Source organism: Babylonia areolata, chromosome 29, assembly GCF_041734735.1.
Source record: "Babylonia areolata isolate BAREFJ2019XMU chromosome 29, ASM4173473v1, whole genome shotgun sequence".
Taxonomy (NCBI): domain Eukaryota; kingdom Metazoa; phylum Mollusca; class Gastropoda; order Neogastropoda; family Buccinidae; genus Babylonia; species Babylonia areolata.
Window position 1 is genome coordinate 5,487,501 of NC_134904.1, and position 16,752 is coordinate 5,504,252.

General features: G+C 43.4%; 1 protein-coding gene across 2 annotated transcripts in view; it reads right to left on the minus strand.

The window, feature by feature from the left end:
- Window positions 1-16,457, minus strand: part of LOC143274818 (serine/threonine-protein kinase TAO3-like) — a 42,187-nt gene extending 25,730 nt beyond the window's left edge. The window contains exons 1-13 of one of the 2 annotated variants that reach the window (XM_076578747.1): window positions 16,240-16,457; window positions 13,624-13,800; window positions 11,891-12,056; window positions 11,210-11,281; window positions 10,737-10,838; window positions 10,078-10,123; window positions 8,708-8,857; window positions 7,812-7,964; window positions 7,022-7,197; window positions 5,994-6,195; window positions 3,935-4,119; window positions 2,982-3,017; window positions 2,060-2,119 (exon numbers count right to left, since the gene is read on the minus strand). In XM_076578747.1, the coding sequence (XP_076434862.1) occupies window positions 2,060-2,119; window positions 2,982-3,017; window positions 3,935-4,119; window positions 5,994-6,195; window positions 7,022-7,197; window positions 7,812-7,964; window positions 8,708-8,857; window positions 10,078-10,123; window positions 10,737-10,838; window positions 11,210-11,281; window positions 11,891-12,022 (1,314 nt within the window). In that variant the 5' untranslated portion in view covers window positions 12,023-12,056; window positions 13,624-13,800; window positions 16,240-16,457. The remainder of the gene's footprint in view (window positions 1-2,059; window positions 2,120-2,981; window positions 3,018-3,934; window positions 4,120-5,993; window positions 6,196-7,021; window positions 7,198-7,811; window positions 7,965-8,707; window positions 8,858-10,077; window positions 10,124-10,736; window positions 10,839-11,209; window positions 11,282-11,890; window positions 12,057-13,623; window positions 13,801-16,239) is intronic. The other variant, XM_076578748.1, reaches the window with a different exon arrangement.
- Window positions 16,458-16,752: the final 295 nt, after the last annotated feature.

A 16,752-nucleotide genomic window follows, 5' to 3' on the forward strand; every position in this document is an offset into this window, starting at 1 on the left:
CACAGACAGATGGCTATCTAAGTTAAAGATTCCAAGATCCACGTCAGCATTTCATGAGTCATGGAAATACAAACAAGCCCAAAGATGGACACTCCTGAAAATGCAGTACACTTGCCTAAACTGCAGGGTCAAAACCAGTCACAAACGTAAACCCCACTCGCAGACATCACTGAATCCATGAACACAGAAGAAACCTGCTGATAAAAATATATATATGGGAGAAAGTTAAAAAAAAAAAAAAAAAAAAAAAAAAAAAAAAAAATCCCCATGCTAGTTAGAAAACAAGTTTATGACTGTGCATGTGCATAAATTTGTGCCTTCATAATGTGAATACATGTATGTGCAAGTATGTGTGTGCACTCTGGTAAAGAAGGGAGGACTGTCAATCCTCTCTGAGTACGAACATAAAAAATCAATCTGCTGTGTGCGCATGCATGCACAATCCGCTGTGTGCACATGCATGCACAAACGCAAGCGTTTGCGCACATTCACACACGCACCAAAAAATAAGTCAGACAGGGCAGTCTTCACCTCTCTTCATCCCACACTGGACGTCAGGTCTCTAACGTATGACACCGGCCAGGAAAGGGGGAGAGAGGGAACAGGACAAAAATCACTGGAAACATACAGGGAATTAAACCCTCACAAAAGACAACCGTTTTGGGTTCCCTCCCCTTGCATTTGTGGGCTGCAACTCCCACATTCACTCGAATGTACGAGTGGGTTTTTATGAGTAGGACCGTTTTTACCTTGCCATTTCGGCAGCCATACTCCATTTTCAGGGATGTGCATGCTGGGTATGTTCTTGTCTTCAGAACCCATCGAACACTGACAAGAATTACAAAATCTTTAATGTGCGCATTTGATCTTCTGCATATGCATACTCACGAAAGGGGTTCAGGCACCAGTAGATCTTAACATACAGACTGACCTGGGAGATGGGTGAAATCTCCACCCTTAATCCACCACGTACGCTGAGACCAGGGATCAAATCCAGGAAACATGGTGAGAATCCAGCACTCTTTAACTGTTCAACCACCATACCCATCACGTCAACTGTTAACCCCACCACAAAATATGACCAAATCTGAAGTCCGCTCAACAAGGTCACTGAATGACTGAAACGAAAGCAATTCCAGCTAACCCTGATGCCTGCACTTGACAAGCAGCAGACAAGCAGAACCTAATCAAACCAAACAGAAAAAAAAAGAAAAAGAAAATGTTACCCATGAATTCAGTATAAGCCAGGTCACAAACTGAACAGGCCATTCACAAGAATGCAGGTCTATAGAACTGCACTGGGAAAGATGTAGAACATTTATTGGAAACGGAAGCTGGAAGAGACAATGCACTTCGGAAGGAACTGGTTTTCAATTCAAGGCAAAAGACACAATCTGCTCATTACTTCGTTGACAGGAAATCTGAAATTGTCGCTAGTTCAAGAAAGGAAGAGGATGCACACTGAGACGATGCAGACAGCTGACCACCAAAGCTGTTACTTCCTAGTTCTGTCTCCAAACTGCTTGACCCACTGTCCCTGACAGAGAAAGCATGCATCAATCTTTGTGGCACTGATCTCCATTGACTGAAGAGCAGGAACAACACAAGCCTGAACAAACCGGCTGTTTTCAGAGCATGGGGAACAAATGCAACACATGCCCTCACACACTAGTACTAAGACACCAACACGCACATGCCTGCAAACAGAAAGCCACACCTATTCTGGACACATACACGCACCCTTAAACAGCTTAAGTTAGTCTCATGTTACTGCAAAACAAAATGAAACAAAGAATCAGACTCATGCCAAAACAAAACACAACCATCAAGAATGCAAAGCCAGAAAACTTTTTTTTTCTTTCAAAATCCAGACATTGGGGGTGGGGGTGGAGGGGAGATGACTTGTTCCACAGAAGAAAGCCATAAAAAAAAAACACCCATGTAAAATCAAAACAAAAACTTTCACGATGCATCTGATTGACTGGATAAAGAAACAGTGTGTGACAATCTGCCGACAACATACAGAGAGAGAGAGACTCAAGCAGTGAGTGAAGAATACCTGAACCTTCCAAGAATGGGGGCTGTAGGAACCGCTCCGAGATGACAGGCACGGCCAATCCTTCAACCATCCCAAGAGAGGAGGGGTGGGGAAAAAATCAAACAAAACACAAACATTTCTGGTAAAAAGATGCTCATAACCACAACTGATTCTTCACCGCCTAAGCACAGAATCACGACGATACACAAGCCTGACACAGAATGGAATCATGCTTCCCTGGTTTCCACAAAAGTCTGCGCCAAACTTGGGCTTTTGTCAAACTTTGAGGGCATATCACGTAGCGACTAACATGAGTCTGTGGTTTCAATGAGTGCTGGTAATAAAGGAATCTAAAAACAATGTTAAAAGAAAAGAAAGAAAGAAAAGGAATTATTTTGCTTGTGGATGTACTACACATTTATGCTTAAAAAAAAAAAAAAAAAAAAAAAAAAAAAAAGTCATATAGTATCAGGCGTACTGTGATTTAAAAAAAAAAAGAAGAAAAAAATTACAATGACAGATTTCATGCTGAGAACGTTTCAGCAAACACATAAGTTCCCAAAGAAATTAAGATAATCCAAAAGACACTGAACTACCCAGAACCACACACAAACCTGTTGCACATCTCCTAAAACCTGTGTGTGCTTTCAGAATCCTGTGGAGCATCACCTCACAAAGACTCAACAGTGTAGATGACACCCAATTCCGATCGTCTCCAAACTGTATCATTCTACACTAAATCCTCTGTGTGCGTGTCTGTGTTTGTTACGTTCACATAAAGAAACAAAACAAAAAACTTTTGGTTGGGTGATGGGTGGGGCTTTGTAAGAGGGAGGATGAGGTTAGTTGAAACAAAAAGGGGTGAAGGGGGGAGGAGGAGGAGGAGGAGATAAAGGGGGTGGTGGAGGGAGGGGCACTGTCCATGCAGCATGCCGACAGTTACCTGAATCATATTATGCAGGTGGGCCGACAGCGGAGGCTGTGGGAGAACAACAATCACCATGACAACCCTTCAGTTACCCGGTCAACGGTGTGCTTTCCCCCTCACCCCAAGCCCTCCTCCACACACACTGCCATCACTGTCTCCACACACACTGCAATCACTGTTCTAGAGTCTCCCATTTGTCAAGTTTCTTCCACGTTCAGGCTACCGTATCTTGTCATATGTATGTACTTTATATTTTTTCCTTTTTTGTCACGAGATACAGCAACTCATGTTGCAGTCTCCTAGCAGAATGCAAAGGGTGAGGCAAGCATCATCCTGCCCCTCCCACACCCACACAACAATCATCCCCTCCCCTTCCTCCTTACACAGCCACCTTCCAAATCCCTACATCAGCGACCCACTTTCCCCCACCACTACTACAACTACAGCTGCTATTCACACTGCAATCTTGTTGCAGGATGGTATGATAGAGGCAAGCATCATCCTGCTCCTCCCACACCCACACAACAATCATCCCCTCCCCTTCCTCCAAACACAGCCACCCTCAACATCCCTACATCACCGACCCACTTTTCGCCCACCACTACTGCAGCTGCAACTCACACTGCAGTCTCGTTGCAGGATGGTAAGGTAGAAGCAAGCATCTTCCTGCTCCTTCCACACCCACACAAATATCACCCCCCCCACCCCATCCTAACACAGCCACCCCCCACATCCCTACATCAGTGACCCACTTTACCCCACCATGTAGTACTACAACTGCAGCTGCTGCTCACGCTGCAGTCTCATTGCAGAATGCTACGGGAGAGGCAAGTATCGTCCTGCTCTTCCCACACAAACATCACCCCCCCCCCCCCCCCCCCGACCCCCATCCTAACACAGCCACTCTCCACATCCCTGACCCACTTTGCCCTCCCACTACTTCTACTGCAACTACAGCTACTACTCACGCTGCGGTCTCGCTGCAGGATGGTTGGGGGCAGGACATCGTCCTGCTGGTTGGCGGTGAGGCTGGACTGGCTGCTGGCGTAGTTGGCCGAGTGCTGGCTGGCCAGGCTGCCAGACTTGCTGTCCAGCTGATCGTCATCCTGAGAGGACGTGTCGTCACCCACAGAGATCTCCTCGTCTGCTATCACTGGGGGGGGGGGGGGGGGAAGAAGTGGGGTGCACAGTGGTTAAGTCACTTCCAGTTACAGGGTATGTGTGAGGGTCTGGGTTCTATTCCCTTTTCTCACCAAATTTGATTAAAAAAAAAAATCAAACTAGTCATTCAGATAAACCAAGGTCTGGTGCGGAGCATGCACTTGGCACACTGAAAAAGAACCCATCGCAATGAAAGTGTCATCCTCTGGCAAAAATTCAGAAGAAATCCACTCAGATAGGTACACAAATACATACACATGCACCAAAGGCCCACGCCCCAGGTGTGTTGGCTTATACTGTTGGTCAGGCATCTGCCTAATAGATGTGGTGTAGTGTATATGGATTTGTTCTAGCACAATAATGCCTCCTTGAGAAACTGAAACTGGAATAGGGTGAGGCAAGAAAATGTCAGTGTTTGTGAAGGGCTTAAGAACTTGGCTTCTGGGTAAAGACAGGCACAAAATAAGTATCAACAAGAGGCATCCACCAGGCAACCATCACCATATCCCCCCCCCTCAACCCCCCCCCCCCCCCTGCAACCCCTCCCTGTCTTCCCCCTCCTTTATTCTGTGGTGTTGGTGTGTCCATCAGAACCACCACCCCCTGTCTCCCCCTACCTTCAGTCAGCAGGTGTGGGTGTGTCCACTAGAACCACCACCCCCCACCTCCAGTCTGGAGGTGTGGGTGTGTCCTGTCTCCCCCTACCTTCAGTCTGTAGGTGTGGGTGTGTCCCGTCTCCCCCTACCTTCAGTCTGGAGGTGTGGATGTGTCCTGTCTCCCCCTACCTTCAGTCTGGAGGTGTGGATGTGTCCTGTCTCCCCCTACCTTCAGTCTGGAAGTGTGGGTGTGTCCTGTTCCCCCCCCTACCTTCAGTCTGGAGGTGTGGATGTGTCCTGTCTCCCCCTACCTTCAGTCTGTAGGTGTGGATGTGTCCTGTCTCCCTCTACCTTCAGTCTGTAGGTGTGGATGTGTCCTGTCTCCCTCTACCTTCAGTCTGTAGGTGTGGATGTGTCCTGTCTCCCCCTACCTTCAGTCTGTAGGTGTGGGTGTGTCCTGTCTCCCTCTACCTTCAGTCTGTAGGTGTGGATGTGTCCTGTCTCCCCCTACCTTCAGTCTGGAGGTGTGGTGTGTCCTGTCTCCCCCTACCTTCAGTCTGTAGGTGTGGGTGTGTCCTGTCTCCCCCTACCTTCAGTCTGTAGGTGTGGATGTGTCCTGTCTCCCTCTACCTTCAGTCTGGAGGTGTGGGTGTGTCCTGTCTCCCTCTACCTTCAGTCTGGAGGTGTGGGTGTGTCCTGTCTCCCTCTACCTTCAGTCTGGAGGTGTGGAGTGTGTCCTGTCTCCCTCTACCTTCAGTCTGGAGGTGTGGGTGTGTCCTGTCTCCCCCTACCTTCAGTCTGGAGGTGTGGGTGTGTCCTGTCTCCCCCTACCTTCAGTCTGGAGGTGTGGGTGTGTCCTGTCTCCCTCTACCTTCAGTCTGGAGGTGTGGGTGTGTCCTGTCTCCTCTACCTTCAGTCTGGAGGTGTGGGTGTGTCCTGTCTCCCTCTACCTTCAGTCTGGAGGTGTGGGTGTGTCCTGTCTCCCTCTACCTTCAGTCTGGAGGTGTGGGTGTGTCCTGTCTCCTCCTACCTTCAGTCTGGAGGTGTGGGTGTGTCCTGTCTCCCTCTACCTTCAGTCTGGAGGTGTGGGTGTGTCCTGTCTCCCCCTACCTTCAGTCTGGAGGTGTGGGTGTGTCCTGTCTCCCTCTACCTTCAGTCTGGAGGTGTGGGTGTGTCCTGTCTCCCTCTACCTTCAGTCTGGAGGTGTGGATGTGTCCTGTCTCCCCCTACCTTCAGTCTGGAGGTGTGGGTGTGTCCTGTCTCCCCCTACCTTCAGTCTGGAGGTGTGGGTGTGTCAGCCTGTGTGGCACCACCCCCTCCAGCAGGGCCTCCTCAGTGGCAGAGCTGCCGTTCATGATCAGCTTCTTCATGCGGCGGTACTGAAGATTGTCCAGCTTGCGTACCGCCGCCTTGGTGCGCAGGATCAGCTCCACCAGCACGTCCGCACGGCGCGTCTTCCGCACAAACGGGTGCTGCAACACACAGACAGCGTCACAGGGGTCTGATGTAACCGAAAGCAGAAGATCAAATACGCATGTTAATCCATGTCAGTGTTTGTTGGGTTATGGAAACAAGAACATACCCTGCATGCACACCCCCGAAAATGGAGCATGGCTGCCTACATGACAGGGTAAAAACGGTGATACACATAAAAGCCCACTTGTGTACATACGAGTGAACGTGTGAGTTGCAGCCCACGAAAGAAGATGTGACAACACCAGAATCTGACTATCAAGTACTACTTGCAGCCTCTGTAAAACCTGACCAAACCAAACCAAAAGTATTGGTAGCATCAGTTCTCAATTCCACATTTGAAAGTACTCTTTCTTGTAGCTCTGAGCTTGTGTCACAGCTAAAGATGACACTTCTGCTGATTTTGCCAAGGCGATATTCTGCATGCATCCTATTTGTCAATGCTTTAATTATTTTCAGTGCAGTCCTCACATGCTTTCCTCTTCAACGACATTTTGTTGGTTTACAGATTCATTTTGTGGTTTTTCTAAATTTCTGACATAACGCTGGTGCATGCATGCCAAAGCTCCCATTGTGAATGTCAGAAGAAATCAACTGTGCCTCCTCCCCTCTTCCCACCCCTTTCCCCCCAGAACGGCCACATATTTTGTTATGCAGTGACATTTCTATTTTCAAGAATAAAACAAAACAAATCCAAATTCAGTAACAGCATTTCTACTAAGAACTGGCCATGTGAAACTGATCCCTTGTGAATTCTCCCTCCTCTCCAGTTCTGATCACCACTGACACAACACAGACAGACAAACAGACAGACAGACCACTCACTGAAAGACACTCGCTGCCAGTGGGCCGGTCCGAAGACACCTTGCGCAGACAGTCGTTGACAAAATTGCGAAACTCGTCAGACCATTCCCCATGGGAGAGAGATGGCGAGTCGTTCTGCGCTATATGGTACAGGGCACTCATGGCGTTCATGTTGAATAACGGTGGTTTCTTCTCCGCTGAAATAAGACATTTCAGATGCCAGTCCAAAAGTGAATACAGTTGTCCCAGTGTGTATATACAGAGCAGAGAGAACAATGTGTGGTACGACAGATAATTCCCCTGAGAGAAGCGTCTGGTTCTGTGAAGGACAGGTATCCAGCAATGTTCATTCTTGCAAACATGTACAGATATAGAAAACCTCTTCACATCCCCTCACAAAGTGAAACAAGTTTTTAATTCACATGGGTAGTGGAGTAAGCATAACTGCTGTTTTACATCCAGCCCTCAAACAGGAATTACTTTACAGCTACAGATACTGACACCCCAACCCACACTGACATATCTAATTCTTTTTCATGCACAATACACGAATTACCAATGTAAAAACACCAACACCCCTTTCCTTTAAAGCAGTCATACTAACACACTAATACAGGTAATGTTCCAAGGATCAGATGTCTGCTTTCCTGCCATAATGGACCCACAAATTCAAGCACACACATGTACACCCAACACACACACACACAACAGACTCACTCACAGACACAGACACACAGAGTGACAGACACACAGAGAGACAGAGACAGACTAACAGACATACACACACACACACACACAGAGACTTACGTACCCAGTTCTATACAAGTGATACCCAAGGACCAGATGTCAGCCTTCCCATCGTACTGCCCCTCATCCATGGCCAGAATCACCTCAGGGGCCATCCAGTATGGCGTTCCCACAAAAGAGTTGGCCGGACATATCAACGATGCTGAACCAAAGTCCGCTGAAACAGTCCACCATTATCTATAATGACCACCACTCAACACCTCAATGCGGCACACATCACACTCAGGGAAAGGGCAAAAAATACAAACAAACAAAACAAAAAAACAACAATGCATGCTGAAATTTTGCTTTAGCACAGCTCTGTGATCATCCATGCGTACTGTTTCCTGTCTTAGTTGATTTGCATAACACATTTGTGTTCCTACTTTCATCACTCACTTTATCAACTGAACTGCTTCCACATATACATAGTAACTGACATTTCCATTAAAAACCACCAATATTTTTGAAATGTTTAATTCAAACAAATAAAAGTGTCAAAAAATGCAGAACACACAAAATGATCTGGTTATGCTGATATAATAACCACACACATCCATAAACCTCTCCAAACAACATGTGCAAATGCTGGCATAGATTCAGACACAAAACACACTCAACCTGTACACATCGTTACTCGTCTAGAGAAGAAAAACAACAAATCTTTACCTACTATTCTTCAGTATGAAACTGGCAAGCTCACACCTCCATGACAAAGGGTTTGGAGTTTGGTCTCTGACCAAAGATACACACTATATAAGTATCAATTATAATAACACAAAAAGCAAAATGAAACAAAAACACCATGGAGTTTGGAGTTCAGTCTCTGATCAAAGATAGACACCATATAAGTATTGATTATAATTACATACAAAGCAAAATGGATGAGAAAGAAATGAAGAAAACTGCGTGCCAACGTACCCAGTTTGACGGTGCCATCCTCAGTGAGCAGGATGTTGCCGGCCTTGACGTCCCGATGGATCTTGCCCATGTCGTGCAGGTACACAAGTCCCTCCAGCGCCCCCTGACAGATGGCTGAGATCTCCACCTCCTTCAGGGGCTTCTTGTGAACTGCACACACACACACACACAAGCAAACATACAGTATGCATACACACACACACATATGCCCAAACACACACACCACACAAAAGCATACACATACACACCACCAGTCACTCAACTTAGTCAAGGGATTTACCTTGCCCCCTCTTTTAATTTCCTTCAAATCATCTATTGCTCACATTTGAGTGTCAAGAGTTTCAAATCAGAAAGCTTGTATATACAGCAGTAGTTATTCTATATACGGCCTGTTTTTCACTGTTCAAAGGACAGCAAAGCAACTCCCCCTACCTTCTCTCTCCCTAACATTCAAGGGGTTTCATCTGAAAATTCAAAAGATCAGCTTCAGGAAAACCATTTTTGGGACATTTTGGGAATCTGTTGAATAAAGTGTCCAGACATTCAGGGAAAAAAAACATTCCCACACTTTTCAGGAACACTTTCATTTGAATTAAAAAACAACAACAAACAAACAAACGAAAAAAAAAAAACAAGAAAAAAACAACAACACGCCAACAAGTTCTATGAAACTGAAATAAATCAAGTACACTTTTAACTAACGAGTTCAAATCTGAAACTTACAAGAACCTCATTTTACTGGCTTGATCAGATGTAAAGATAGGACTTTACATTTACAGTCCAGGCTGCTGTGCTCAGGTGACTATTCACTTTCCCTGGTGTGTGTGACCATAGGTGGACAGCCAAGCCTTGGTTTACTCGACCTCCACCTGTCAGAGGCTGAGCAGTCTGTGTGTCAACTGATACACTGCCCAGGCAACAACTTCAGTTTTTTTTCTTCAGCTGCATGGTTAGGGAACAGACCATCAGAGTTTGCTCCCTTGTAGAGGAAGCCACTGTCACAGTGCCGACAGAAACACTGCACCTTGAATCAAGAGTAGGCAATGTGCTGCATACAAACTAACCTGGAACCATTTCATCGGTGATTTTAAATCCATAAAAGCTGACAACTGGATGCATCTTGGACACAAACGTGGACTGCCATGTCAGATTTGGCAAAACTGAAAAAAACTGTTCATACTGAAAACGTTTCAGTTATTTTTAAGAGCTATCGGTCCAGCATCTTACACTAGATGAATCCCTGCATTCACACACACACACACACACACAAAATAACCGAACTTACACACACCTTTGGACTCACACACACACTCACACACAAACTATGCCAAAAACAGCTGAAACTTGTGAACAGTAAAACATAACCTTACCTTCCACAATGTCGGAGGCAGAGCCAAGGCAGTATTCCATCACCAGCTGCAACAGAAAATAACAGAACATATTTCCACTGAGTGAAGACCGTTCTGCTGATACATGACAGACAGATTCAGAAAGAAAGACAGACGGGCAGTTAGAAAGGCAAAGTCTGACAGGCAGACATAAACACAAGAACCTAGGATCAATAGGGAAATGAGCAGGGGAGAGTAAGAATATGAACAAAAAAGTAACAAAAAGTTTATCTAATTTTCTGGTAATCATTTTAACTTTTAAACTGGAACTGATGTGGAACATATTCTTGCTGAGTTTTTCTAATCACTGACAGGTCATGTGGGTTTTTTTTGTTTTGTTTTTTTCCCCCGACAAAGAGAGCCCAAATCAAAAACTCTTACACGCCTTGTAAACGGGGAAATTTTGTTTACGTCTAGTCACACATATTGGTTACTGCAGACCTATTGTAAGTATCAATTTTCACATCTGAAAATTGTCATTTAAAAAATAAACTAATAAATAAGGTAGAAGAGGAGGGAGAGAGGAGTTACAACATATATATATATATATATTTTTTTTTTTAAATTACAAATTATATCAACATTTAGAACCTGCATGAACCCAGGTGCAGTCTCAAAGACAGACACAGGCCTGCCCTTACCCATGCTGTGTGCTCCTTGATGTAGCAGCCCTTGTACTCAATGGTGTGCCGGTGCTTCAGCTGGCCCAGAAAGCGCACCTCCTTGATGATGTCCTGCCATTTCTGTCCACACAGTGCAACAGACTGTTAGAGACCATCCACCTCCACAAACTAGCTTTTTTCAGCCATATCAGCATGACTGTACACCCCTTATTTAATCCCTCACCCATTCTCCACGCCCACTGTATGAGTGTGTATCTGCGTGCTGAAAAGAATGTATGCATGCTTGCGCCAAATCACATAGCGCAGTGCTCTCAAACACAGGAAACTGAACAATCATCTGGTATACAAGAAATAGGCAACTGTCACACAGCTATAAATCAAGCAATAAACCAGTGCAAACACACAGCTGAAAATCCCTCTCTCTAGCACACACACACACACATATCCCAGAGATAGGTAGCCAAGCAAAGGGAAGAGGAGAAGATACTCACATCCTGAGATCCCTTGCCACTGTACGACATCTTCTTGATGGCCACCACCTCCTTGGTCTGCACATGCCGTGCCTGCACACAAAGTACGTTCACTTTTAACATCACTGCTGCACATTATCTGCCACATGCATTCATGCCTTCCCAAAAACCTTACCATCAAAATCAAGTGACATAAACTAAAATTTTCAAGAATTTTCAGGAGTACACAAAATTCTTTTCTTTTTTGATTATTATTCAATATGGCAGCTGTTGATGCCATTATATTGAGGTTCCCACGGATGTGACCAAACAAAAATATTTACTTTTGCCAGACCTTTCCATGCCACACTAAAAATTTTCAATACCAGGCACACTGTATCAAAATTTCATCTCCTATACTACTGATAAAAGAGGCAGATATCCTGATATTGATGTTCAATTTCAATCATTTCTTTCTTTCTTCTTTTTTCTTCTTCTTTTTTTCTTTTTTTAAGTGTACCAAACTTTTTGTTGATACTCGTCAAGGGTTTTATTACAATTCCATGACTTTTCCAGACCCCGATATTTTTCAAATACTTTTCTAGCCTTGGAAATGGTTCTCTCATTTCCCCCAAGACTGTTCCAGACTTCTATGACTGTGTGGACCCTTGATATATACATCATCATATTCAAGATGCTGTGAAAACAGTGGCCACTACTCACAAAGTAGACAGCCCCAAAACTGCCATGGCCGATCTCCCGCAGGTCTGTGTAGATCTTCTCGGGGTCGTCCCCGTTGAAGAGGCCGGCCACCTGGGGGTCCTTGGTGTTGCCCGGCCTGGGAAGGAGCGGCATGGCAACCGCTCACTCTCTCCCCCGCGTTCACTGCCTGCAAATCAAATCATGTTGCCTATAGCCAAGCCTGCTCTCTCCCAAACATTCACTGCCTGAAAATCGAATCATTTTGCCTATAGCCGAGCCTGCTCTCTCCCCAATGTTCACTGTCTGCAAATCAAATCATGTTGCTTGTATCATCATAGTCCAGCCTGCTCTCTCTCGACAACATTCACTGCATGAAAATCGAATGATACTACTTATACAGCCCAGCCTGCTCTCTCTCCAACATCCACTGCCTGCAAATCAAATCATGTTGCTTACACCCAAACCTGCTCTCTCCCCAATGTTCACTGGCTGCCAATCAAATCATGTTGCATATAGCCAAACCTGCTCTCTCTCCAACATTCACTGCCTGCAAATCAAATCATGTTGCTTATAGCCAAACCTGCTCTCTCCCCAACATTCACTGGATGCAAATCAAATCATGTTGCTTACAGCCAAACCTGCTCTCTCCCTGATGTCCACTGCCTCCAAATCAAAATGTTGCTTGAATAGATAAGAACCCAGCTTGCTCTCTCCCCATCCTTCACTGCCAGCAGATCAAATGATGTTGCTTATAGTTATAGCACAGCCAGCTCTCTCCCCAGCATTCACAGCCAGCAAACCAAGGCATAAATGCAGTGAACCCTTTGAATTTCGAGAACAGGAATACGGTCAATTCATAACATATTTTTCATCTTCACAGATCTGATTTCAGATGTGTCTGCAAATGACACAAGACTATTTGTAACACAATCATATATTCCAACAACAAGAGAAAAATTATTATGCAAACACACACACACACACATATACACACACACAAATCAGCTTCTATCAAGAAAGAAAATGCATGTGTGTTTACCCGACTTTTCTCTTTCAGTGTGTTTGAAACAATTGTGTATCTTTTTAAACCTTGCACTGCTTTGAAAATGTTGGAACATACCAAAGGGAAGAAGACAGATTACAAGAAAATGGGGGGGAAGGGGAAAAGGGGATTATGAACAAAAAAAAACAACAATAAAAACCAAACAAAAAAACCCACACAAAACAATAACAACAACAAAACAAAAAACAAAACAAAAAAAAAGGAAAGAAAAGAACAGAAAGGAAGAAAATTATAATGGATAAAAATCTTTTCTAAAATTCTATAAGGAAAAAAACATGGGATGGGGGGGGGGTTTCCAGGGATACTGAGACTGTCCTGCTCATTTGCAGAACATTTCAGTTTTTAGCATCCTCTCAATCTGATTCCTCCTTTCAAACTTAAAGACAACAAAAAGCAAAAACAACAATAAAACAACAACAGTTAACTTATGTCTGGATTGGGTAAAAGTTCGAAAAAGATTCTTATTGTTTTTATCAATAAAGAACCTTTGTAACTTGGATACAATCATATGCCGTCTCAAATATTTTCAATTACCTATAAGTTCTGTTTTATTAACATATTCAATACTTCTGAGGCAGGGATATCAGAACCAAGAAACATGCCATGGATAATAAAGGTGAAATGGACAGATCAAAAGTCAGATAAGAGAACAAAGAGCTGGAGGTGTAAGGGTGAAGGGCAACAAACCCACCTTATCTAAATTTTGAGACAAAGCTCAAACTGATCCACCTCAGGTGGATGTCGGGGATGTAGTGCAGGCCCCTGGCTGACAAGGGAGACTCCAACCTGGTTCATTGAGCAGTGCCTGGATCGGAGAGCCTTGCCAACACAATGACTCAGACTCTGCAGACCTACTTCACTGTCTATCCTGCAGATGAAACATGACAGAAACACCAAACTGAAGCTGATGAAAATGCAGCAACAAAATACAGAATCGATGAACATCCAATTGAGTTGTTTCAGTTGCAATCCAATGTACAGACTTACTAATAAATCAATATTAATAACTATGACTACAATTACATGAAATTTAGCCACAAGTGAAACTAGACAGAAACCCATGATAATAATCCTGAATGTATCATAAGCTTTCACAGACCAAATTTCAATCTGAAAGTATAAATAAAAAATGCGTTTTGTAAACAAACATCATAAAAGAAAATTCCATGTTCACTGATTTCTATCAAATTTCATCTTCAGGCACAAGGGCATCACCAATCTACCAAGTTATTCAAACTATATTATCACCAGCCTGACAAGGAAATGGCTAGGATACTCATTCAATCATTGTCACCAGCATCAATCGATCTGGAGCATTGCAGTTCCAATAAGAAACTGCTGACTGTTATAGTGTTCATCACACTTCAGTTCATGTTACTGTACACTCAAAGCTAGTCTCAGGAAATAAAGGCAAATGACACAAATCACTTGCAAAGCACATACTGTCATACATTACAAGTATCAACTATCACTCATTAATCACAAACAGTTCCTCTTGAAAAAAAAAAAAAAACCCAAAACCACACACACACACACACAAAACAACCCAACTAAGTGAAGGAAGATGGAAGAGAGGGGACATGTAACAAGAGAAAGCAGGAAATGAATATGAGAGCTCTTCGATAATCGTAATAATCTAATGTCTTTCAGAGGAGCAACTTGTGCACCGAAACCAGAAATGAGAATTATGCAATAAACGATTTAGCAGGAGAGTGTTAAGATGCACTGCAAAATACTTTACTCAGGCACATATCTGTGCGCTTGTACAGTACATCTTTATAATTTTATATTCATTATCATTATCCATATGTGACAGTGTACTGCATATTATCGAAAAATTTGCTCGCAGATGAATAGTGCAAACTTCTGCTTTTCTATTATTTTATATTGAACTGGTTCACAAAATAATAAAAGCTGGTACTGACTTCTATTACAAATTCAAGCACAACTGTGGGATACTGGTTACATGAATCATTGAAGAATAATTGTCAAGAACTGATGACATTTTTTTTTACACAAATACTGTACCTTGAATACAGCAATACTGAAGATGAATCTTTTAAAATTACATTAATACTAATAATACTTAAGTCTTAAGTTAAGTCAGATGAATCTTTTAAAATTACATTAATACTAATAATACTTAAGTCTTAAGTTAAGGCATTTAGCACCAAAATTCAAACGTAACACCATCCGTTGGACCTTAACTGTACTTTGGATATACACATGACAAACTGTACTCTGGATATATGACAAACTGTTTTGTTCTTTTTTCCATTATATGTCCAACATTAACTTGCTGATGACTTTGTCAAGGTTGATGACATGCTGGGTGTTTTCCTGTTTCCATAGCCCACTGCACACTGACATGGATTGCAGGATCTTTATCGTATATATTTGATCTTCTGTATGCATATATACACACAATGGAGATTCAGGCACAAGTAGGTCTGCAAATATATTACCTGGGGAATCAGAAAAATCTCCACTCTTCAACCACCAGCTGACCTGGTGTGCCAAAACGGGGATCAAACTAAGGAAACTCAGGTGAGAATCTAGCACTCTAAACATTTGGCCACTGCACCCTTCTTTAAACTCAGTTATAAAAGACAATTATACATTTAAAATGAAAACGCACATATTTTCCGAATAATGAATCATTTCCTGTTCTATTTAACTCCACACTTTAATTTTCATTATGACATCTTCATGATCTTACAGTTACACTACCAGAACTCTGTACGTTGTTGATCTGGGCCCGTTGATCTGCCTCTCTTTACGTCCACCACAAAATCATCATGAATCACCATGTATACAAACTGAAGAGCGATCATAGTCGTGACACTGTTTGTATTTAAATGAACGTGTGAGCTTTTCGTTTGAGGAATAACACTGAGAATAGAGATCTCAATGACTAAAGATGTTCATCTCACTGATTCATAAAATATTGATTTTCTGCGGTGAATCATCAATGTAAAAACACGACAGTTTCTTTATTTGGCTCATGTGTGGCAAGTCTGTGGACTTTTGTCGAATTAAGCACAAAGCATGACCCACCCCCATCCATATTTTGGAACATTTGTTCATCTGCAAGTTGTCACTTTGATCTAGACCTCTTGTGACCAAGGAAAACGCTGAGGGCAAGTTCTTTCGCTTTTCTAAAAAGGACATACTGTAAACGTTAGACACATTAGTGGAACATTGGAGACAGCAAGTGGCAGGGGAATATTCGCAAGTTATACACTAAAGCTCTATTTCTCAGAGAACAGCAAGGAAGCCTGTCAAAAATGTTTAAATAACAATCTACCTTGCACAAATTCCTTTCGATCACAAAATGGCGTCCTCATGAGCATGCGCACAGAGATACACAGTTTGAAACACAATCCATTTCCTGGGTTGCAAAAGTTTTTAGCTCAACGTGTTCAGAACAATTTAGTGACGTTTTCGTGCACCCCGCTACACTGTGCACACACACAGAGGTCTTCGTTGCAGGTTATTATTCGGTTCTGTCACGCTGTGTATCATCCCTTTTCCTCGTTCTTCGCTCATGGAAACATTAGGAATTACGTCACCGGAAGTCGACATGTGCAACGATCTGGGCCGAATTTCCATTGGATTAAAAAAAACAAATAAATGAAAGACAACTGTACGAGGTATCTGTAAGTGGGATGTAATGCCGAAAGATAGACTGAATAGGATGGAAAAGGCTTGTCGTCATACGACATTCCTATCCAGCGTACAGTGTTTTGCATCCTCCTTTCTCTCACACGAATGCAGGCACACGTTCGCACGCTCGATCATCCAGTGATACACAAACGGT